Source organism: Vollenhovia emeryi, unplaced genomic scaffold, assembly GCF_000949405.1.
Source record: "Vollenhovia emeryi isolate VEMERY1.0 unplaced genomic scaffold, V.emery_V1.0 DF939180.1, whole genome shotgun sequence".
Classification (NCBI taxonomy): domain Eukaryota; kingdom Metazoa; phylum Arthropoda; class Insecta; order Hymenoptera; family Formicidae; genus Vollenhovia; species Vollenhovia emeryi.
Genome location: NW_011967186.1, coordinates 655,042 through 678,368, shown reverse-complemented (window position 1 = coordinate 678,368; position 23,327 = coordinate 655,042). Strand labels below are relative to the sequence as shown.

The 23,327-nt window shown below is 47.6% G+C and overlaps 2 protein-coding genes across 4 annotated transcripts; both read left to right on the top strand.

Annotated features, from left to right (window-relative positions):
- The first annotated feature begins 465 nt into the window (after window positions 1-465).
- Window positions 466-3,851, top strand: LOC105563125 (microspherule protein 1). The gene is made up of 6 exons (XM_012014449.1): window positions 466-850; window positions 1,139-1,508; window positions 2,074-2,274; window positions 2,383-2,802; window positions 2,903-3,118; window positions 3,235-3,851. The coding sequence occupies exons 1-6, from the start codon at window positions 732-734 to the stop codon at window positions 3,322-3,324; spliced, it is 1,416 nt and encodes a 471-aa protein (XP_011869839.1). The 5' UTR covers window positions 466-731; the 3' UTR covers window positions 3,325-3,851.
- A 759-nt stretch (window positions 3,852-4,610) lies between these two features.
- On the top strand, window positions 4,611-20,988 carry LOC105563123. 3 transcript variants are annotated; one of them, XM_012014448.1, is made up of 5 exons: window positions 4,611-4,707; window positions 7,482-18,479; window positions 18,592-18,831; window positions 19,008-19,079; window positions 19,299-20,988. In XM_012014448.1, the coding sequence occupies exons 2-4, from the start codon at window positions 7,575-7,577 to the stop codon at window positions 19,071-19,073; spliced, it is 11,211 nt and encodes a 3,736-aa protein (XP_011869838.1). In that variant the 5' UTR covers window positions 4,611-4,707; window positions 7,482-7,574; the 3' UTR covers window positions 19,074-19,079; window positions 19,299-20,988. The 3 variants fall into 3 exon arrangements, with proteins under 3 accessions (XP_011869838.1, XP_011869837.1, XP_011869836.1); XM_012014447.1 differs by having other exon boundaries at window positions 19,284-20,988; XM_012014446.1 differs by having other exon boundaries at window positions 19,008-20,988.
- The last annotated feature ends 2,339 nt before the right edge of the window (window positions 20,989-23,327 follow it).

Below are 23,327 nucleotides of genomic sequence, written 5' to 3'. Positions count from 1 at the left end.
CTTCTCTCTCTCTCTCTCTCTCTCTCTCTCTCTCTCTCTCTCTCTCTCTCTCTCTGCGCTGGTAAATCTATTTATTGGCTTTTGTGCGCAAAACAATGCCAGGATAAGTTGTAAAACAGAGACGACTTTGGGAACCTCTTAGGCCAGTATTAATAGTCAGATCTTATATTCAAGACCGTCTTGAATTTATCTAAAGTTGCTGTATGGAATATTTCATTGGCTACGGAGTATCTAAAGCCTGTGTCAGACTACGGATTGATATTAGATTGAAAATTGGCCAATGAGAGCAAAAGTTACTAAACTTGAGATTAGTGAACTCTACTGCGATTGGTCAAATTTCAATCTAATCTCAATCCGTAGTCTGATACGGGCTTAAAGATGATCTTGAGACTGTCTTGAATATACGATCCGACTATAAAAATTTTCTCCGCCAACGCCAATGGCGTCGACCGCTCGAGAATCGATACCAATCGATATACGCGCCGCCGTCGAGTATCGTCGCACTTGGTCGCACTTCGCGTCTCCAGCTTTCTGCGACTCACTTCGCGTCAATTGCTGTCGGCTACCGCACAAGCGTGTTGATACCTTGAACGCGAATAACTGCGCGTGGGGTTCACGCGATTGTGAACGGCCGCGGTGATTTCTTGTTCGCGAGGAGGCGCGAGATCCATTCGGGAACGGAGGCGTACGAGGTTATGGTTTGACGTTCTCTGCGCTCGTTTCGCGCGACGATGGATCTACCGACTCCGGCCAGTCTCAATCACAGCGGGCTCGCGCACACCGCGGACGGCTTTCTGAATCTTCCCCTCGGATCGTCGGCCCTGGACGCCCTGTCGACGAAACGGAGAAGGTAGGCCGTCAACTAGGTCGCTAATCTTAGCTTGGAGGTTAATGCGTCATCTACAATGCGTGCAGTAAGCCTAGGTGTAAGGAAATGAATCAATTTCTCACTTCAGCCCTTACACTTACTCTCGGCGAGTCGAAACGCCATCGGCCAGTGTTATCACATTTTAACAATCATTTTGTGGTTTCTCTCTTACTCCTTGTGCCAGGCTTACGCCTCGAGACGACGCACAACGAATCGCGTTACAAACGGACTTGCTTCTGACCACTGACACTCTCTTTCTCTCCCTTCAAGCTCCTCGCGCACGATAAAACGCAAGAAGTTCGACGATGAGGTGGTGGAGACGACGTTCAACCTGCAACCGCCCACAACGAGCGGCAAGTCGGCGTCCAAGTCGCGGACGATCCCGGTGGCCCCCGTCCCCATGGACGTTCTCCCCACGCAGACGCTACCTGTTCCGATACCAATACCGACCACCCTGGCGCAGTCGGACAGGTGCAATCGCAGGCCCAGCAGGCCGAGCGGCTCGAATCCCGGGCGGAAGAACAAGAAGAGCAAGAACCATTCGCACTCGATCAACGCCACCAAAGACCTCGGTCGGTGGAAACCTGCCGACGACCTGGCGTTGATCACCGGCGTGCAGCAGACGAATGATCTGAGAATGGTACTCGTTCAATTAATCCGCGCCTTCTCCTCGCCGCTAATCTTCTTCCTTCAATATCTGTGAAGGTCCTTCTACACTAAGTTGCAAGCAATCGCTGGCACGTCCATATTGTCGCAGGTCGCAAGAAATTTGCGATTTCAACTTCTACATTGCAGTCGTCAAGTCACAGCCAATCAAAGAAGAGAATGTTGCGACATCCACTAAGGTTGATCGCGGTTCATCCACATCTTCATATGGAACGCTTGCGTCCAAAGAATCGTCATCATCCCAGTCTATATGACTCATTTTATTAATATAAAATCTTCTAACCGATCAAGAAACACAGGAAACTAACGAGCCATCGACCGAGCCAAACAGACACCATGACGGTGAAGCATCATTGGCCGTCGCAAATCGCGGAGACGCAAATTTTGGATTTGGTCAAACCTTGCGACTGGCGTTTGCGACTGCATCACGATCGGTAGCAGCGCTGCTCGCGTTCATGCGATTGGTTACTTGCGACTGATGTAGAACGACCTTTAAGGGGATGTGGCACGCTTCTAATATTCTCGTTGTCTGTTCCAAGGTCCACCGGGGTACAAAATTTTCCTGCCGCTTCACGTTGCAGGAGATACAGCAGAGGTGGTACGCGCTGCTGTACGACAGCGCAGTCTCGCGCGTGGCTGTGCAGGCTATGCGCAATTTGCATCCCGAACTAATAGCCAGTATTCAAGCGAGAACTTTGTACAGCAAGGCGGAGGAGGATCTGTTAGGGACTATTAAATCGGTAGATACTAACGGATTCCAAATGATAAATGCTCCTTGTCTTCTTAGAAAGGCACAAATCCACTGTGGGTTTGTCAAATGACCACATTATTGCGATCTTTCTCGTTAGACCTCTCAACCGACGTTGGAAGTGTTTCAAGAATTGCTCGAAGCGAACGCACATACGTTTTATCCAGCTAGGACCACGAAGGCGTTACACAGCCATTGGCAGCTGATGAAACAGTATCATCTATTACCGGACCAGACGGTGCAAAGCTTGCCGCGAGGCGAGCACGTGCTGAGCTTCTCGGACGCCGAGGATATGATCAACGACACCGAATTGATGGAAGTGAAAGATGAATTAGTGGACGTCGAGCTGGCAACGGTGGACAGAAAGAATAAGAGAGAGATTAAAGTGTTGGAAAACGAGCTTAGCAGGTGGCAGGTGCTCGTCGACAGCGTGACAGGCGTCAATCCCCCAGAATTTGATAATCAAACCTTAGCCATCCTCAGGGGAAGACTCGTCCGGTATCTCATGAGATCTAGAGAGGTAAGAAGCGAGCACCGAGAGTGGTCTCACACGTTACTCGTTCACGTTGTTGCCGTATTTTGAACGATTTGCATCTCTTAATTCTTGTATCTTTGTTCAGATAAGCGTAGGACGCTCCACAAAGGATCACGCTGTCGACGTGGACCTCGGTTTGGAAGGTCCGGCATGGAAAGTCTCGCGTCGACAAGGTACCATCCGTCTAAGGAATAACGGAGACTTCTTTCTGTCTTCCGAGGGAAAGCGGCCGATTTTTGTGGACAGCAGACCAATTTTGGCCGGCAATAAGATGAAGTTGAATAACAATAGTGTAATTGAGGTAACTGTTGCATAAAACTTATTAGGGCAACATAATTCATTGTGCAATGGGTTTTCTCTCGGGGTAACAGTTCGCTCTTTCAACTGAACGTGCATTTTAATGTACACCTTTCACAGATTGCAGGACTGAGGTTCATATTTTTAATAAACCAAGAGCTCATCTCTGTGATACGACAAGAAGCCGTCAAATTGAACTTGAATCCTTGAGAGATGTCGAGAGAGAAAAAACGAGAGACAATATAAAGTATCGTAGTTTGTAGCGATTAGTAAAACGCTTTTCTTACACCATCTACTTTTTACATCTGAGAATAACACATTGGTACATCGCGGTGCGTAGGTCCTTACTCGCGTACTAATACCTTTTATAATTTACTTGTATATTCGATTGTGTGTGTGTGTGTGTGTGAGTATCTTAAAGCAGATATTTTTTACGAGACCAAGTCATTTCTTTCGGAGCTTGCCGACCAAACTACGGATTATGCTCGTTTCGTAGTACATAAAAAAAAAGTAATTTAGTGCATATATATTAGCTTTGAATAGACAATAGATTATTTTTAGCAATGTTCCTACATCCACTCATATACTCAATTAGACTAACTGAGTTAAACTACGAACATGTTGCTTAGCGGCAATAATACACATCGAAGCTACTGTATATACACTTTTAATATAAATTGTAAATTGTCACGCGTACAATCGCCTGTGTAATAAACGGAACTGAATGTGCAGAATTGGATATTTTGTATCACAATGGAGAACGCTCGGGAACGAACTCGTGCCGTCTCAGCAAACGCAGAACGTTACGGCAATGTTGCAATATCGCTGCAATGTTGCTACGACGTTCTGCGTGCGCTAGGAATCACCGGTGCCTTCCCGTATAAATTTAGACACACGTGGAACACGCATACATTTTTCGCGTGTGCATATGCAAAACGTACAAACGCACCGATATGTGCACAAATCATACGGGGAGGCATCGGTGATTCCTAGTGTACACGGCGCGAGGGTCGCGGGACGGTGAAAGGTACGTTTCGCCGAGTACTCGAGAGAAATAAGACCCCGGGGTGATCCCTCGCCGTCCGTGGACACAGCGGACCACGTCCGAGTCATTAGTACGTATGTCAAAATCAGGTTTCAGCGGAAACCCGACGTTCCGTCGTCGCGCCTCATAATGAGAGGTTTTTGCGCCTACGGCGGCGACTCGGTCACCAAGCGAGACGCGAGGCGATTAGCGTCATTTTTTTTTTACGTCGTTACCTGAGCCCAGGGCCTAAATTCCGTACACGATTACCGACGACCATCGATACGTTAACGACGTTTGCGCAGCTTTTTCTACATGATAGAAAAGCTGCGCAAACGTCGTTAACGTATCGATGGTCGTCGGTAATCGTGTACGGAATATAGGCCCAGGTGCGAAACGGGCGCACACGTGTGTGAACGCGCGCGCGCGCGCGCACAGTACGCGCACCAGCGGAGCGAGGTGCGCGCCTTCCGCCGCCAGGGCGCGCGCGCGCATGTTTTCCTCCTTTTTTTCTCACCAGCAGTCGTGTCCAATATGGCGTGCGTGTTGTGAGCGATGTTAACGTGCAGGTAAGTCCCGGAGCGCGAGTTTCGCCCGCGCGACGCCCGCGACTGACTTCGACGGTCAAAAAGGACCGCGCGTCCTCGCCGCCGTCGCCGTCGTCGTCGTCGTGCCGATCGTCTCTGCGATCACGCGCGAGCGGCAGCGCGACTATTCCGTCCTGCCTGGGGGTGTGTGAGTGTGTGCGTGTGTGTGTATGTGTGTGGCGCGTGCGTGCGTACGTGTCGCGTTTGTCAGTCGTAGTACACCCTCAAGGCCCCGCGTGTGGCAAGGTGCGCGTTTCTCTCGACGCCGCAGCGTGCGGACCCGCGCCGCGGATACCTCGCGGCCGCGCGACGAGGTCGGTCGCGGCCGCGGGGCCGAACGTAAACACGGGGGGGCTGCGGTAGGGTTACGCGCGGAGCTGGGGTAGGGTGCCAACAATGGCCACAACCTCGCGAGTATGGTGTCACCTGTTAGCGAACGCGCGCGCGCGCGCTCGCTCACTCGCGGTGCTCGCCCGGGTTTCACGCGCGGTGGGCGATATCAATTAAATATTCCCCGGGAGTCATTTGCATCCCGACGGCACGCGCGGCGCGCGCGCGCGCGCGCGTGGTTTCGCGTGCCGAAGATGCCAGGGAAAGTATCTAGGTCATCACCTGCGTTACGCGTTTTAACCCCGCGCGCGTCGACGGCACCCTGCGACACCGCGCCGCGCCGGCCTCCTCCGCGCGACCGGAGCGACGTGTCCGCGAGCGCGTTCGCGGGCTCTTCCGCCCGATAACGTGACCAAATTGGCCCGATGCGGACTCCGCGGACTGGAGGTCGCCTGGACATCGGGACGCCTCGTTCTCGCGCGTTCGCCGGGGGAGCGATCTGGACTGTGGCTTCGGGAGTTGATCGAAATTTTATCGCACCCTCGCATCCCGAATTCACGCTGTCCCGTTTATTCGCGCCGGGGATAATTGAGGAGCTTGATGGAGGTCGTTTCTTCGCTGTAAAAACTACCGTGTCTCGTGATAAGCCGGAGGCTTTGCAAATCGTATTCAGCAGATCTCGTGTCTGCGAGGTGTGCACTTTGAATCTTGGGTCCATATTCCGCAGGCTTTTTTATCGCTGAAAGTGCACGGGAAAAAAAGAGAGAAGCGTCAGGTCAATGTCTCAAACTCTTTATGTATTCAAATCGAGGGGGAAAACCGCTGAGGGCATCGCGGTGTACGGCGTTGCGGCATCACTGGGCATTTAGGCCCTGCTGAGGCATTCTAAGGATAAAATAAGATAAAGCAATGCCCACGGGGCATTAGTGGACATTGGCGTACGAGATTTTGGTCAGCGGTTTCCTCCTCGATTAGGTCCACGCGCACAATCAACGATTTTATTTCCATTGCACTGATCTTGTTGATACAATATCTCTTTTTTCCGTGTATAATTGTTACTTGAAGAATACACATAATTATTTTTACAATAAAATCAGTTTAATCATAACCCGCGATTTGAAAATATATTAGTTTCTATCCAATATCGGTTCCTTTCCATTCAAGCAAATTATTCTCAAGTAACAAGCGTACATTTTTCTCGATTGAATTACTTAAAATTGCTTCGTTCAGTTGTTCTTCCTTTAACGCAATATAATCTCATTTCAAGCTGTTAAAACTAAACGTATTTTCAAAAGAATATTTTTTTTGTTCCATGTGCCACTAAAATTGGTTTTGAAAGATTTTTATTGGCCGAAAGGATCCTTCACGGGCACTTTCGTCGATAAAAGAGGATGCAAAATATGGGCCTCGCAGTTTGGCAAATAAAAACGTAGATTTTCAGTTTTGAACGAATACAATTTTTACGAAAAAATCCAAGTCGTTCTTTCACCAAACTCCTCGACTAGCTCTTGCAGCGCGGGAACGTAACAACAACTACGTTTACTCGTCACTATTAATCTGCAGTTATACAATAACTTCCTAGAACGGTCGTTTGCGCGAAGACACGTTGCTCTACCACCGTTCAGCGACAGCTTAAAGTCTGGATATCGTCGAAGGAATACGGCAGATATACTTTTCATAATTTTATCTCAAGTCGGCGGTGTCGTAACGACTCGCTTAGTGTTTACACAGCTCTTTAAAACCAGATTTACAAGTCTGCCTCTCTTCGCCAACGGGTGCGGAGTAATAACAGCTGGTGTTATAAAACCGGATTTAATGAGCGTGTACATGTCATTTTATATCATTATTACCGACATTGTTTCGTGTCAGTTGTAACTACTGATATTATTAAATCCGATTAACGGTGACGTGTAAACACAGCCACTGCTGAAAGTGCACACTTATCTTTAGGAGTAATTTTACTCAATTTATGCCATCAAGAGATATTGCAGTAACGGTGTGCACGACTTCTACATAATCCAGGCATGGCCGACCTGCGGCCCTCGTGGCAGTTTTATCTGCTCCGCGACATTTGAAAAATAAACGAAGAGAAAGAAAATGAGAAAACTAGTTTTGTTATATTTAACATTAAAAACAGTCTTGGCGTTTCTTCGCACGGGCAATTTGAACAATTTTATGGCCCGGTTTCGCTAAACGTCGCCGAACTTTAATGTTACTTTAATTCGCGTTTGTCTCTTTCTAAAGTAACCGTCGGAAAGAGACAAAGAACGAATTAAACTAAGGTCAAAGCGACGTTGGTGAAACCGGGCCTGAGGCTGCTTCGGCCCGCGGAAAGTTTGAGAAGCGTGGCCCGCGAATCGGAGCAGGTTGGCCGTGCCTGGCGCAATCGCATAGCGAGTAAGTAACACCCAGTCTCTTCTCCCCAGGTTGCCCCCTGCTCTTGATACTTGGAGAGATCTTTCTGTGAACAAGGAGAATGATGTAATCGCAGCAAAATAATAGCCGAACAGCAATGTACAATGAACTACAGTGGAAATATGCCAGATTGGCATCAGTATAATCCCCCGCAGTCAGGAATAAACGGCGTGACATCGACCGCTCAAAATGTCAATTCGGGACACTTGTCGTTCATCTCCAGTATTAGTCCGACCTGCCCGACGCAGCTCAACGGCCTGAATCTCAGCTCGGACGGACTTGAGAAGCACCAGAACGACCCCAATTTCAATCCGAGGCACTTTCAGCCGGCACATCTGCCGAGCAACATCTCGCACGGCCACAATGCCGCCGACGGCAATCCTCTGGCGTCGATGGTGCAGATGCAGAACTGCATCGGCCACTACGGGCCTTCGAATACGAGAAATCCCATGGTGGACAATCTGAACGGGCCTATGGACCCGCGGAATGCCGCGATAGGCGGCATAAACGAGGAGCTAGGCTACAGAAACAATCAGGTGCCTTTGAACGGGCCTATCTCTCATCTGAATGGACCAAATGTGATGAACATGAACGCGCCGCACGCGTCGCACGCGTCGCACGCGCCGCACGCGCCGATAGGACCGCGAAACGCCAACGTCAATTCGCATGCCGCCGGCAGGTCGGGCCCACCGCCGTCCTTCGTTCCCTGCAAGGGGCTCTGCTGCAATCCGGATCCCAACATAAACTATCCGCAGTGGGAGAAGTACTGCTCTTACCAGAACAACGCGGCCTACAGGGAGAACGTGCGCTCGTCCGCCGGATACCAGGCGGACGCCCGGCGATTCGGAGGCGAGTACAATTTCAGGAAGGACAATTTCGATGCTGGCAAGGAGATGCTGTCGCCTATGGTGCCACCGCCTAACGGGCCCAATGCCGATCACCGGCGGAACTTTTCCGACTTCAAGTATCGCAAGGACCGCCTGCTCTCCCGCAGCTACCCGCCATCCTCGGGCATGGTGCAGAACTACCCCGTGCAGAGCTACAATTACGCGGGAGAGTACCAGAAGTATCCTTACAACGTGAAGGAGTATTCCAAGATGAGCGGCATGAACGTGCCGAGCCAGGGGATGGTTAAGCATCCGGAGCAGGGCTTCGCGATGCCGCAGCAGAAGTACAACAAGCAAGCGCCGTATCAGACCGGCGGCGCCATGATGCCGACCAGCGTGCCGTCCACGAGCGTGCCGAATCCGAGCATGATGCCATCCGCACCGCAGAACACTTACTACAACTCGCAGTACCCGCGGAATCTAACGGCGGACGCGGCGCACGACTGCCAGGAGGTCGCCGACAACGCGTCCATGGTCAACAGAATGCAGACGAATGCCGCGACCATGCACGCGCCCTCCCCGCGCTCCTACCAGATGGTTCAGCAGAAGTTAGCGATGAAGAGATTCACGCTGGAGAATCATCTCCGGGAGCTGGCGAGGATACCCGGCTACCAGGTTCCTGGTACGTTCCCACATTCCCAGTACAAGGAGTGCGTCCAAAAGTACAGAGAAATACTGAAGGCACAGCAGCCCGTCACGTATCAGGGGCAGTTGCAGCAGACCCCGTGTGTCGCCGCGTCAACCGTCAATACCTCCGCCATTCCGCCGATAAATCTGCAATTCGATCAGAATGGCGTTTTAATCAATTCCAACTACATGCCCGAGGCCTTTCCCAGGGTGCAACAGCCGGTGAACACGCAGGCGCCGATCAACCACAGCCCGGTGGACAAGCAGGGCAAGCAGGACGTCGTTAGCGTCCCCGAGATGGCGAGTCGCAGCGTTCACAAGCCGGAGCAATTGGTTTCTCAGCAGCACGACGGTCACCCGAGCGCTCTGTGCGCGGAAAGCATGCAGAAGCAGGACCAGTATCCCGCGCAGAAGGGTCACGATCAGAATCAATTCCAAGTACAAAAGGCAGGCGGGAGCTTCGACAATTTGGCTGGGAGCGCGAGCGACGCGGTTATACAGCAGAAGATGTCTAAAGAGTTCGCCAACAAGCCGGAACTCGACGTGCGGCAGTTTCTCGCCAATTGGGACGAGTCGGAGGACGAGGACGGCGCGGGTGCCAGCGTTCTGCCGGGCGCCGTTCTGACCGACTCGACGCCGGTGGTAGTCGTGGGTTACGAGAACGTCGATCTCTCGGCGAAGACGCTGGAGGGTCTGGAGGTCAGCAAACCGGAGGAGATCGCCCCGAGCGTGATAACGTTCGAGAACCAGCAGAAGAGCGTGGTGCCGGCGCAGGACTGCCTGACGATATCGTACTCGGCCGCGGAGAACGTCGAGGTCGCCAAGGACCAGGCGTGCAAGGACATCGCGAAGGAGGCGGTCGTGCCACCGGGCAGCCACATCATACAGTGCATAAGCAACGGACCTGACGAGGTGCCAACGATACACATAGTCGACAATTTGGAGATCGGTAGTATCTTGCAGGTGACGAACGGTCAGGTCGCCGAGACTCTGGAGACGCAAGACGCGGTGCCGTTCTTCCAAGAGGGAACGGAGGTCGAGGTGGCGGCGATAACTCTCGAGGCTGACAAGTTCAAGAAGACCGACGCCGCCGGCTCGGCCGAGCCGGTCGCGGCCAAGTACAACGCCGAGCTTGAAAACCTGAGCAAGGAGGCGTACGTCGAGGGTGCCTCCCCGCCGAAAACGGCGGAGAGTACGTCGCAAGCGTCGCGAATAGGTGACCAGGAGATCGCCGTCTTGCCCGCAACCGCGAAGGACTCCGCCCGGGACGCGAACCTGAAGAAGCAGAGCAGTTTCGCGAGCGAGGAGTCTCACAATCCGGACGACATAAGCCTGCCGGACCTCCCTACGTCCGAGTGCACGCCGATCTCCACCACGCTGAACACGCCGATCCACTCTGACAACGAGGAGTCGTCGGAGCGCGTCGAGGATCTCACGATATCGACAAATCCGATTGAGATTATGCAGAACAGCCCCGTGATCAGCTTCACGCAATCGCCGACCAAGGGGGAGCCCTACGACCACCTGAACAGCGAGGGGACCGTCAGGAATAAACCGGCCGATTCGTTGGACGGTCGATACCAGGCCGAGAGTCGCTTCAAAAACAACGGCGGCGATAACAACATGCTCGGTCACGATGCTATTCTTAATACATTTGAATTTTCCGCGAATGCTGATAAGAACGAGCCTACGACGTCCACGAAAAGCGGTAAAGAGCGTGCGAATTTAAATGGGATTTCCGCTCCGGCAAACAACGGCGAAAAACCTTTCGCGCACGACAACAAAGCGGAAACTGTGGAGGCCACCAGTATGCGCATGACCCTGACCTCCGGCGAGTATGAATTAAAGATCGTGTCGATGGGAGCACAGAATAAATCGCAGGTTTATAAAAATTTAACGAGCGAGCGCGGCACTAATGAATCTCAAGCGGCGACTCCGGATGCTCAGAAAATATCGCAGACAGAAACGCGCGCGAAAGTCGCGCTGTGGTACAGCGACTCGACGAAGGATAACGCGGCGCAGGGTGCCGATCCCGACCCTGTCGAATTCGCCGGCGACCAGGTTGACGTTAACTATTCCGGAAAGAGGCGTGTATCGACTGATATGACCCGTCAAGCAGCAATGAGTACGGCAGGTTTGTCGCCGACGAACAACACCGCTCCGAGGAGTTCCAGGACGGAAGACGGCTGCGCGACGCAGGTTGTTAATTCGCCCACGTCGAAACATCCGGGAGGCGATAAGTTGCGGAAACCCGAGACACCGTACGCGAAAGAGAACTTTCCCTCGGAGAGGAGCGCCAGCGGCGATAGATCAGCGAGAGTCGACGCGAAGGACTCGAAGGGCTCTTGGTACGCGAAGCTCGCGGATCGCAGGAAATCGATCTCGAGCGATCAGCCGGTTTCTCACAAGAAGAGATGTCTGTCGGAAAACGTGACTGAGAGATGCGGCGAGACCATCGTACATCACAACAAACATACTCAGGAGGCGGCGGCGCGCAAGGATAAATCCTGTACTGTCGAGAATCCCAAAGGATCCGACAGCGGCTCGCATAATAAACCGAGAGTGATCGAGAACATTAGCATCGTCGACAGCGAGGAAAGGATGCGGCTTCTAAAAAAGTACAGAAGAATAAAGTATAACTCACTTAGAGAGATTCACGACAAGGGCAAGGATACGCAGGAGGCCTTGGATTATGTCGCGACTAAGAAGAGTCATCGTTCGTCGAATCCCGACGAGCGGTCCGCGTCGCAGTCACCGTGCGACAGCCAGAAGGACGTGGCGAGGCTCAAGTCGTCCGAGGAACAGGAGGGAAAGCACGCGAACATCTTGAAGACGTTTGTAACTAAGAATATGAACCCCGACTTCGCCATTCAAGTTACGAACGTCAATCTGAAGCTCAAGGATGACGACCATCAGAAAGGACAGCATTTGAGAGAAGAGGCCAAGAGCAGCGGCTCTCTCGACGCGATCAAGATTGAGATCAACGTGTCGTGCACGGAACGGAACACAACGGAGAAATTGCTGCATGAGAACATCAAGAACGCCGTCGCCGAGACGATCGGCCACTTGACCAACTCGATCTCGAACGGAGCCCGATCGAATTCGACGAGTCTGACGGAAATTCAATGCGACAAGGCGGACCGTCGGGATTACGAGAAGCGCGCTTCCGAAACGGAAGCGTTTGCATATAACGAAGCTCACGAGGATCACAGCGACGCAGAAATGAAGCTCAAATCGACGTGCAAGGAAGACGCGAACGGCGAGTCGCTTGTTTCGAAGAAGAGGCGTGGTTCGTTGTCGGAGCAGGAACAACTGAACGACGAAGGTAACGGCACGCTTTCAAATACCCGCGCGGAACCGTCCGGTTGCGATGTGAACTTGCGAGACGACGCTTTTTCGAGTAACGTCAACACCGAATCCGAGCCGGCATCGAGCGCCCTGAAAGCTTCAAGATCGGAGCACGCATCGGTCAGAAGGAGAAGCGTGCAGCAAGAGGCAGAGAGGAAGGTCGCTGCAACCAGCTTCTGCAGCGAAGAGCCGAAAGACTCTACGGATAACTCGCCGTACCAAGGATCGAGGAGCGTCAACGTACAGAAGAAAGAGCATCAGGAAACGGCCGTCGCCTCTTCGTGCAGGAGCGCGAGAAGTTTCCAAGACGATCCTACGTCCAGATTAAACGCGGTTCCGTCCACTTCCTCGGGTACGGTGGAGCCCAGCTTGGAAGACACCAATTACGATAATCCCGTGCATTTTGATTACAATCACTTCGACGTGGCACCGAACGAGAGCCCGGATGCCGGCGACAGGCGCGCAGACCGATGGAAGAGACCGAAGAGAGACGACGGTAGATTCGGCAACTTCGACCTGTACGGGAGCACCAGCGGCTACGTGAACCCGACCTTCTTTAGCGCAAACAAGCTGGAGAACCTAAATACAGTTCCTGTGTACACCACGAAAGACGGAAAGATAACTTACAGCCCCAATCCGCGATTCACGTATCGCGAGTTAATTATGGAGGCTCGCGCGAAAGATAGCCACTCCCGCGAACAGTATTTCGTGAGATCGCCGTCGTACGATTATCACAATTGTTCCAAGTTACGGAAGACAATCAAAAGAATTCGCGACGCTGGTAGGAAAAGGGAGATCGACCTGGCCGACGCGAAGTCTGCGGCAAAACACGTTGACTATTTGCCGAATAAGAATGCCGCTCACAAAAGCGTCAACTGCGTGAAAGCTCGAGGTGCATCGCATTTGGAATTCTTCAACGACGACGCGGACAAGCTGTACGCGACTAAGAGCGCTCAGGAGAGCAAGGAGGGTGGCAAGAAGAACATCGTGGATCTGGACTTCATCGAGAAGCAGTACAATCTGGACACCGAGCCCGCGCCCGGTATTAAACATTGCAAGACGAGAGTATTCGCGGACAATCTCGAGTACGAGAAGGAGTACGGCGAGAGCTCTGTGTTCAGTTCAAATTTATTTCTGGAACCGAGGGCCGCGTGTTGGGAAGAGACGATGGAGTCAATTAAATCGTATTCCTCCCACATCGATAGGAGGAACACCGGTAACGTTAAGGAATTGAATTTTAGCGAGATATTTGTCGCGCAGAAACGACTGGATCCCTTTCCATTTCTGCCTGTAGAGCGAGACCCTTGTGACAATGTCGATCTTAAAGCGAATTGTGACGTAACGAATGAGCCAACATTGCATCACGCAACATGCAGTTACATCGACGATCTGCAGTCAATGCGGGATGACGAGTCGCAGCGTGAACAGTCGGACGCTGTTTTGCGCAATGAGCGGGAAATTGGATGCAATAATCAGAGCGATGCGTTAGCAGATGTTACTGATAAGCCAGTAAGTGCACTTGAGCCATCGCCGAGTATGCAAAGCGATGAGCGCACGGAAAAGCAAGAATCTCGGTTTGACGGAGACGAATCTAGCGCGATTAAGCTCGCTGAGAGGGCACGATCGTGTTCTCCTAAAGTAGCGGATGAGAAAATTCACGATCCGGAAGGAGACCGGTGTTCTGCGAGTTACGTTGACGACAAGGATGCTTCAACGGAACATTTAGTGGAAGAGGATTTGCGCCCTCGTTGCGCTGTCTCGCCGAAGGACGATAAATCCGATGCTGAGGTCGCAAATACGAAAGAGAACTCCGAGGAAAATTCCACCAAAGTCGCAAGTCCATCTAAATTAAACGACGAGCCCACGGAGACGCTTGACGAATCAAAAATTATAGAAACTTTAAAAGAATCTGCGCTTACCTCGAATGAACGAGATGACAAAATTGATTCGGCGAAACACGTAATCGATGATTCAAACTCTGCCGTGAACCGGGAAACAGTATGCCAGCAACAAGCCTTATCAGACTCGATCGATCACGAAGATAAAAAAGAAACTGCGCCTGCAACAGAAGCGAGTGTTTCAGCCGAGACTAGCTCAAAGTTCGTCACGAAGGTGGATTCATCTTCCATTACGCAGGATGGCGTAGCTAACAAGTCGGTCTGTCATTTCGACCAAACGGATGAACAAGACACGCGTGACAGAGGAGATTCTGCGTTAAAAAAGGACGAACCGGTTGCCTCGGAAAATCCAGCTGACGTCGCATTCGTGGAAGAAACACTTGACCAAGGAGGCAGCGAGCAGCGAGCGGCAAGGCCGGAAGACGATGGACAAAAAGCTGAAGTCTCGTTGAAGGATCGAGGAAACGATGTAGTGGACGCTTCTTGTCCTATGGCAATTCCTCCGCCAGTCGTCGCGTTGAATCTACGAACGGACGAGACTGTGTGCGATTTGTTCGCGTGTGAGAGGCGCGAACAGAATATATCGGAGTTCACCGTTATCAAGAGCAACATTAAAGGTGACAAGAAGCAGTGCCAGGAGTCCGGGACGACCGAAGATCCCAAGGATTGCGGTAGCATAATCGATTCCAAATTACTATGCATGGACTCTTCCGATTGCGGGATCTATGTGGAGGACAGGTGCGCGTTGGCGCAGATATCCGAGCACGATTTCACGGAGGACGACAGCATGGTGCCGATGGTGTGGGAGACGAGCCAGATCCAGGAGGACGCTGTCAATCGTCTGTGCAGCATCGACGAGTCGTCCATCAATTTTACGAGCGCGGTAAATTCGCTCCAGGATAATTCGCTCCTAGACCATCTGTCCCTCTCGAGGATGTCGACTCCCAAAGAGCCCCGAGACGCGGAGGTGATCACTGAAATTGAAGCCAAAGCGATCGACGAGACGGTGCCGGCGGTCGAGTCGGCGGCAACGATCGAGGAATCCAAAGCGACGCCGAACAGCGACGTAAACAAAGAGCAGAATGAAATTTCTTCCAGCAGCTACGAGAAGATAGCATACTTGAGCGCGATAGACTGCAACGCCAACACAAAGATGGTCCCTAAACTCGTCATCAAGAAAAGCGAGACTAGCTCAAAGTTCGTCACGAAGGTGGGTTCCTCTTCCATTACGCAGGATGGTGCAGCTAGCAAGTCGGTCTGTCAGCCGAAGATACCAAAGATGATCATCAGGAACGCGAGGTCTCGCCCGGGGACTCCGTCTATCGAGGCAGTTCGCGAAGAAACTTCTGCTCAAGCGAATATCCTGGATCGAACTACGCTCACGAGCGAGGACTTGTGCGAGAGCAACTCCGAAAGTCTTTCTCTGCAGGAGTTCAGCAGGAATAAGATTCCCAAGATGAAAATTAAATTAGACGAGAAGCATTCCAGTAAGATAGTGCGAGCCGATGACGACGCGGAGGTTTGCGTTAAACGCAAAAGCGTTAAGAAAACTGTACCAAAGGTGAAGATAAAGAGCACCTCGAGATCCGATCTCGCGGATAATTCGGTAAACGGCATGACTTCCCAGGAGTCGAGAGATTCGGGGAAGTACGAGGAAAAGATACCTATACTGAAACTGAGGAAACAGGAAAGGAACAGGTCGTCGTCTCCAGAAGTGACGCGGAAGAGACAGAGCTCGAGCCATTCGGAATTGCCGGTCAAGAAGTACAAGAGATCGGGACGCGATGAGGTGGAACACTGTACGAGGCGCAGCAACTCCTCCGATTCGGCGCGAACGAACGCGCTGGAATGCGAAACGAAGAAGAATCCCTCGGTACGCATCTCCGAGAAGATTCCCAAGGTGATCATCAAGCGGACGTCAGCCAGCGCGGAATTCAAATGTGAGCTGAGCAAGGGCTGCGAGAGCGTAATCGCCAAGAGCGCCAAGTGGCAACCGGAGGTCAAGCTGGAAAGGTACCGCATCCTGGATAGCATGGTGAAGGATCTGAAGTTAACTCTGTCTCCCGTTACGTTACGAGCTATCGACAGGATATCTGCGAGTCGCAAGGATGGCTATTGTCGAGTGCAGCAAGGTGACCATAAACTGTCCAGGTCGAATTCGACGTCCGATCTGCTTCCGGCCAGGTTCAAGCAGAGGCGAATGTCGGATTACGACTGTAGGAAAGTGAGTGACGCGTCGAGGGTCGATTTAAATTTTGCGCCATCCCCAGATACGGATTCTAAGGACACCAAGACGTGCACCACGCCGAAGAAGAATGCGTCGTTCAAAGGTCACAAGTCAATTGACGACAAGGACAATAAACGTAGACCGAGATCTCGTAACAATAATTCACGATCCGAGACGGACGTTACGTCGTGCGATAAAGAAATCAATCAGTCGTCTGAAAAAGCTGACCCGCAGAAAGCTATCTCTCAATGCGACAAGACTGATAGTTTTGATATCAATTGCGAACAAGCGATAAAAGCAGACGAGGATGCGATTTCAAACACGCATGGCCAGAAGAATACTCTCAAACACCCGAGCAGCTCAAACTTCAAGCTTGCGTTAAAGGAATTGAAGGCATCGTCGAAGGTAGAGACCTGTCTCGCCAAGTTGCCCGGTCCGAGCGAGACGTCGCCCGAAGAGGACAATTTACAAACTGACAAGGAGCGGAGGGAGGAGCTAGACGGCGACTCTTTCTTGAACAAGAGCCACGGTAAAGTCGCGATAAAGAAGGAACGTCTGAGCTTCAGCGATATGGACAACGATTGCACTCTGCAGGATGACATCGACTTGCTTAAGGACGACTCCGCGAGTATGTTGGATAATTTCGAGATAGATAACAGCACCGTCATTAAGGTCGAGTCTTCGGACGAGAGCCAGTCGACCATAGAGATCCTACCTGCTTCACCAGATGTTAACCACAGCGAGCTGGAGAGGCACATGGTCGAGGATGGCGACACCGAGCAGCTGTACACGGCGGATGCGATTCCGACCCAGTTCGAGCTGGAGTTAGAGATCACGGACAACAGCAACACGGATCTTCTGGATGTATCTATGCCGAAACTCGATCCTGTCACCTATTACAATCCACATCACGCATCCGAAGAGTCAAGCGCAAAGTTGGGATGTTACAATAAATCCGAGGCTTCCTCTCGCGATAGGAATTCGCTTGGCTTGGACAAACGTATCTTGGAGATCGATATTAGCGGCGACGGTAGACCCGCATTGGATAGCAGCTCGGTTGGCTCCGTTAGAGAGGTCCCCTCGAGGGTTCCGTGTTGCAAGGCAGCGGATTTCGCCGCGACCAGGGAAAATTTCTGCTGCAACGAGTCTCTGATAAAGGAGGTCTTGGCGGCCAAGGAGACCTTGAAGAAGTGCCTTTCGAAGTCCAGATACGACGTACAGAGCAGCGCGATCGGTAGCGCGAGGTCTAAGACAGCCGCGGAGAAGAAGCAGGGCTTGAGCTTAATTATCAACAGCCTCTCGGAGGTGCCCTCGAGTGAGGTCTCTCAAGACCGTCATAGTAATGTCGCGCCTCAGAGGGGCTCTACACCTGTAGCGAATAAACACAAGACTGAGAATATATCTAATGATGAGAAGTCTGATAAGAAACATTCCAAACAAAGCAAAAGTTCCTTCGTGAAGAAGAAACCGAGATCACCTGAGAAAAACGAAGCAGATTCCAGGGAGACGGCAAGGGACACGCTCGGATGCAATACAATATCCTTGAGGACGTTTAAACAGCTCGGCCAGGTTGCGTCGAACGAGAGCCCAGCTTGTACCGTGCACTTGAATGAGAAACGGAAGAATCTAACGGGCCGAAGCGACGACGTTCCCCATCAAGATCCGCAGCGGAAAGAGAAGACTCGGATGTCGACCTACAAAATTCCCAAGATATCGAGATTCGCCGAGCAGGGAAATAAGACGAGCGACACGAAGGAAATGAAGCCCAAGGAGGACAACATGCCGATATTAGAGCCCGAAGTTAACGTAAATTGCGATACGAATCCAGACAGAGAGACATCCAGGTCGCCGCCGGTCATTACGATTCAGGACAACGAAGATCTCGACATAGCGGAGTCCAAGTTGGTGGATGACGATGTTATAACGCCGAGTATTAAAGTTGAGAGCAATACAAAAAACGTTCATAAGAAGAGCGAGATGTCCATCGTCGATCTCATAACTCAATTAGCTTATCACGAAAAGGTGTGAGAAAAATTATTTAAATTATTGCATGCAACAGGGTACCTGTTCTTTAAGACACTCTCTCTCCGTCGACTCGAGAGATATCCTTTGCTTATCCCGTTTTCTTTTGCAGGCGACGATAAAACACAGACGGTACTGCAACCTGTGCGAAAGGTGGTTCCCTACAACGTCGCGGCATCGACGGCACTTGGCTGGATACCAACACCGTCACATGGAATTGACACAACGTAGAAGCATTCATGCATTATTCACGCTCTTCACAGGCAAACTCTGCCCCAGGCTAGTACCGACGAATGTCGCTCGAAGTGATTGCTCCGTAGGTGAATTAACGCCATTACAAATTGCGGTACAGGTACGTCGCATTCTTTTTATCGAATTTGCCCGCATGCGATTCTTACACGTACTTTCGTTATTATTCAATATTAATATTGCTGGCTATTTTCAGTGCGTAATGGTACATTAATTATGCATTGAATAAATCAACATTTAATACGTACAGTAAATGATACATGTTATTTTCTTCCTCAGGATGTCACAAGGTGTTTCGACCGCACACAACAAAGCCCTAAGAAAGAAAACGACGTTGATAAATAATCTCGAGTAAGTTATTTGGATTACAAGCATATAATTACTGTGATTATAATAACGGCTTACAGTGCAAACTTCTACAAATGTTATCCGTGATGATAATGAAAGATGATACGAATATTTTATATCGCGGCTGGATCACAAAACGATCCAGCTGTCGTTGTTAATGGCGTCAGCATCGAAATTTTAACTGCTAAATAACGAACGCTTTAAAAGGTTTGCTGATTTTAGCTAAGTCAACCGATGTGGATCATCATTAACAAAGAGTTACCCGAGGTACACTTCTAGCTCGCAATTAGATGTTTTAGCCAAAGATTTTAACGAAACTATATAATACACGTTCGATTGTTTACACTTTTCAAAAGAGACTCTGGTCTTTTATTTGTACAAAGTTTTACGAGTGATGTTCAATCGCTGAATGTGCTCACACTGCGAATTTTTATTTATGAAGAGACTTATATGTATAAAACACGTAGGTAGATATATACATACACGCGTACATATGGATATAAACATATATTTGTCATTCCAGTTTGCAAAAATATGTACACTGGCGACATTATGTTAGTGAGGGATGTATACGGTTAAAAAAATTATATAAAAAAAGTACACATATGGTACAATTACGTCTCTGATAATAGGGACAATGTGCAAGGAGAAAAATGAAACATTCCTATACATATATATATACATATATCTATATATATGACAGAATCTGAGCTATGGGATATTTAAATGATTTATCTTGCATAATGAAAAGTTTTACTTGATAACGTTGTTTGCGATTTCTGCATATCGATTTGTCGATATATTCTCACTGTGTGTGTCGGTGTTAAAAACGCACTCGAAGTGGCTAAATATTTTACTTTGTTGTTAAAAAATTATCATTGTTAAAATTATCTTCGTCATATTTTACTTGAGTGTTATTTTATTTGTATATTTTATCCACGTTATTTTAAAGGTAATGATATTAAATCAAGTAAATTGTGAAACACGAAGACCAAAAATATACATATTAGTATATTTGTCTTTTTGTATAAAGAAAAACTGTCTATTATGACAACATTGTCATTGCTTTATTTATTAAAATATTCCAGGTTACGCGGAGTAGCCAATGTCTCATAGCTCATATTATAGTTAATAATACAAAAGCTGTGGTAAGCGTCAGAAAAGATTTTGGAGTGGATCTGCATCCAGCGTTATTAGATATTGATGAGTACCTATATTGCCATAACACAGAAGATCTATTGAAGCAAAACTCGTGATATTAATATTAGAAGAATTTAAAGTGAGCAAGAGTTAAGGCCAATCTCAATCTACGCGACATAATTTCTTCGTGCAAACGGGCTAAATTAAACATACACGTTATATCTCATAATGTGCGCGGTGTTCAAGTACTGGATAGTGATGCTCCGCATATGTATCAACCCCAAAGTCTCTGTTAACACAGGTTCTATATGTTACAGTGATAGTTTCATCCTCCCTTTTCACCTGTTTCGCACTTGAGTTTTATGCTGTTTAAAGTACATTTAAAGCGTGTTTACTTGTAAGGATATCAATTGGAGTAAACGACGTGCAAGTCGAGAAGCTTTGCATTGTACATTTTAATTGAAGTGTGAAAAAGTGTGTAAAGGGTGAAACAATATTCCTTAAAGCGCTAGTTCCTGGCTTTAGACGGAGTTTTAATAATATTACTTGTTAAGAGGCTACGATGAAATGTTACATTAATACAGGGTCGATCGATCATATTCGGCGATCGTTTAACACTATTTCCTAATTTATCTTACGGGGTTTAACACAGAGTGAAAGCATTTTCATCAATTCTAGTTCTGGACCAATTTAACTAAATACAATAGTTAGGTGTGTACGTTTATGAATTGTTATTAAAGTTAGAGACTTTGTTTTCTTTATTTGTTCCAAATGTTTTTAGATTTTATTCGCACGAGTGCCTTAAGATACACCTAACAGTATTCGTTGTATCGTGTTATATATATTATATAAAAAAATATATATATAAAGATCTATACATATATAATAAGTAAATCTATATATTTGTAGATTCTTGATCTACGGAGCATGTTTATACACGTGTACATAATTTTGCCTTAGTTATTGGAGCATATACGCGCTGTCAACTATATAATTTTTAAATATATAGAGATTGAGATAAAATATTTTACGAGTCGCTAATCTGATTGAAAAGTCAGAATTTTTTACAGGGAACGTACAAAATGTGCTAAAGTTCATTGTTGCTCGTGAAACAAGATACATATTATCGCCACGCCGCGCAACACATGTTCAAAATGAAAATCTTTAACGTTGTCATACTGCCTGATATAAAAGTTGATAATTTTTTTTTGCATAATCAGTACAACAATTTAAATGCCACATTAGTTGTTTTATTGCACTGATGAAAACGCATGATTACCACAAGTATAATAATTATACTGTTACAGTGATACACAGAACGAAACATACAAAAAGAATTATATAATATAAATTATTATAATAATTAGCGACAAGATATTGTTAATTTTTGGTAAATCTGCAGACATAATGAAAAATACAAAAATTCATATCGAAAATGTTCATATAAAATGTGTGTGCAATATGCATTTCAAATGATATCAAGTGAATCTAAAAAAGTACACTATTAGAATAATATTACGAAAGTATATAAAAAAAGCGTCCTATAGAGATACAATAATTATTAAAATATGAAATTTGATATAATGAATCGTTACGTGAACATCTTTGACAATTAATTCTCACATGTTGTTATTATTTGTTATACGAACCTCATAATCAGTTTTGGATGTAATCAGTTTTCGAATATCTTCGTAGTACAAACATCAAATATGATAAAACGTATATTAATGTTACTACATTGCAGTAATCAAATCTATAAATATTTTTAGATTTAAAGAAACAGAATAAATATTTTATAAAGTGTTAATTACTCACAATAATATATATATACATATATATATAGATATTATATGAATACATACAATAATATATACAAGTTCTGCTGCGTTATGATTGAACTAAATCATAAAACTGCTGCTGTGTTTAGTTTGTATATTATTAATTATATTGGAAGATATATATGTACAAAAGTTACCGTGTGCTCTTGTAACTAAGGCTCGTTGTGTACGTATATCATTGTTGTGTGCTCGATGTGCCTAAAATTTTAAAATGTTATATGCATCACAAGTCTACAAAAAGTATACATATATATATTATATACACATACATGTGAGCGTGAGTGTGTGTGTATGTGTGTGTATATATAATGGAATTAATGTACATGGAATATTTTATGAATCTATACATCACTTGTACATTGCGTAAGAAAAGTTCCTCGAACTATGTACAGATATCGATATTGTACATTAAATCCGTACATTCATACGATGAAGCATGTATTCCGTTTAAGGGAAATTGACAAATTGAAGAACTCTTTCAAATGCCTCATTCTCGTTAAGTTTTTCGTATCGTTTTGTGCCCCAGCGTTTACGGAGGGAGAAGAGCAACTATAATAATGCGATCGTACATGGGCATTACTGATCGTCTGCGGAATTTCCAATCTGTGCATAATTATTACACGGCGTTTTAAATAGTGAGAATAAATTCCTGTATGAACTTAACAAGTGAGAAATGTTAATTGTTCACTCGAAGATCGACTAAATTTGCCGCGCATGGCTGAGAATCATCGAATTTTAAACGTTTGAAGAATTGATTGACGAATACAAGCAGTAGATCGGATTTCTGACTTCCACTAATGTAAATCTGTATAAGCTCATGCAGGAGTGTGTTTCCGAAATCTTCGTTTCTAGCTAATTTGTGTGATATATCTTAATATATTGATAGTACAGATCGCGAATTATTTGTACTGGATTATTTACCGAGACGTATGTATCCGTTTGTTACATATTTATTGTCTTGCATTATTTATAAATGTGTGTATAGCGCTCGAATGAATTAGCTTTCTCTGAGATACAGGTTTGTTCTCAAGGCAAAAGTTGAAATTTATATATATGTATGTAGATTTCGCTAAGAAATCGTACACGCAGAGAGTCAAAAAATGATATGTAAATATTAAATAGCTTCTCTTTCGTCTCGCGTCGTAAACGTTTTGCGTGTTTTGTGCATACAGTTTTTCTTTTTAATTTACTCTGGCAATTTTTCAAGAGTAAAAACGGCATTTGTTTCTAATATGACAACCGACCAAGGTCTATATGTGTTCTTGACAAACGT

Coding starts and splice junctions, on each gene's coding strand:
- LOC105563123 (XM_012014448.1), top strand. CDS start 7,575: ATGAACTACAGTGGAAATATGCCAGATTGGCATCAGTATAATCCCCCG. Junction 18,480..18,591: donor AATTAGCTTATCACGAAAAG/GTGTGAGAAAAA, acceptor TTTCTTTTGCAG/GCGACGATAAAACACAGACG. Junction 18,832..19,007: donor CATTACAAATTGCGGTACAG/GTACGTCGCATT, acceptor TTTCTTCCTCAG/GATGTCACAAGGTGTTTCGA.
- LOC105563125 (XM_012014449.1), top strand. CDS start 732: ATGGATCTACCGACTCCGGCCAGTCTCAATCACAGCGGGCTCGCGCAC. Junction 851..1,138: donor CTGTCGACGAAACGGAGAAG/GTAGGCCGTCAA, acceptor TCTCCCTTCAAG/CTCCTCGCGCACGATAAAAC. Junction 2,275..2,382: donor TGTTAGGGACTATTAAATCG/GTAGATACTAAC, acceptor CTTTCTCGTTAG/ACCTCTCAACCGACGTTGGA.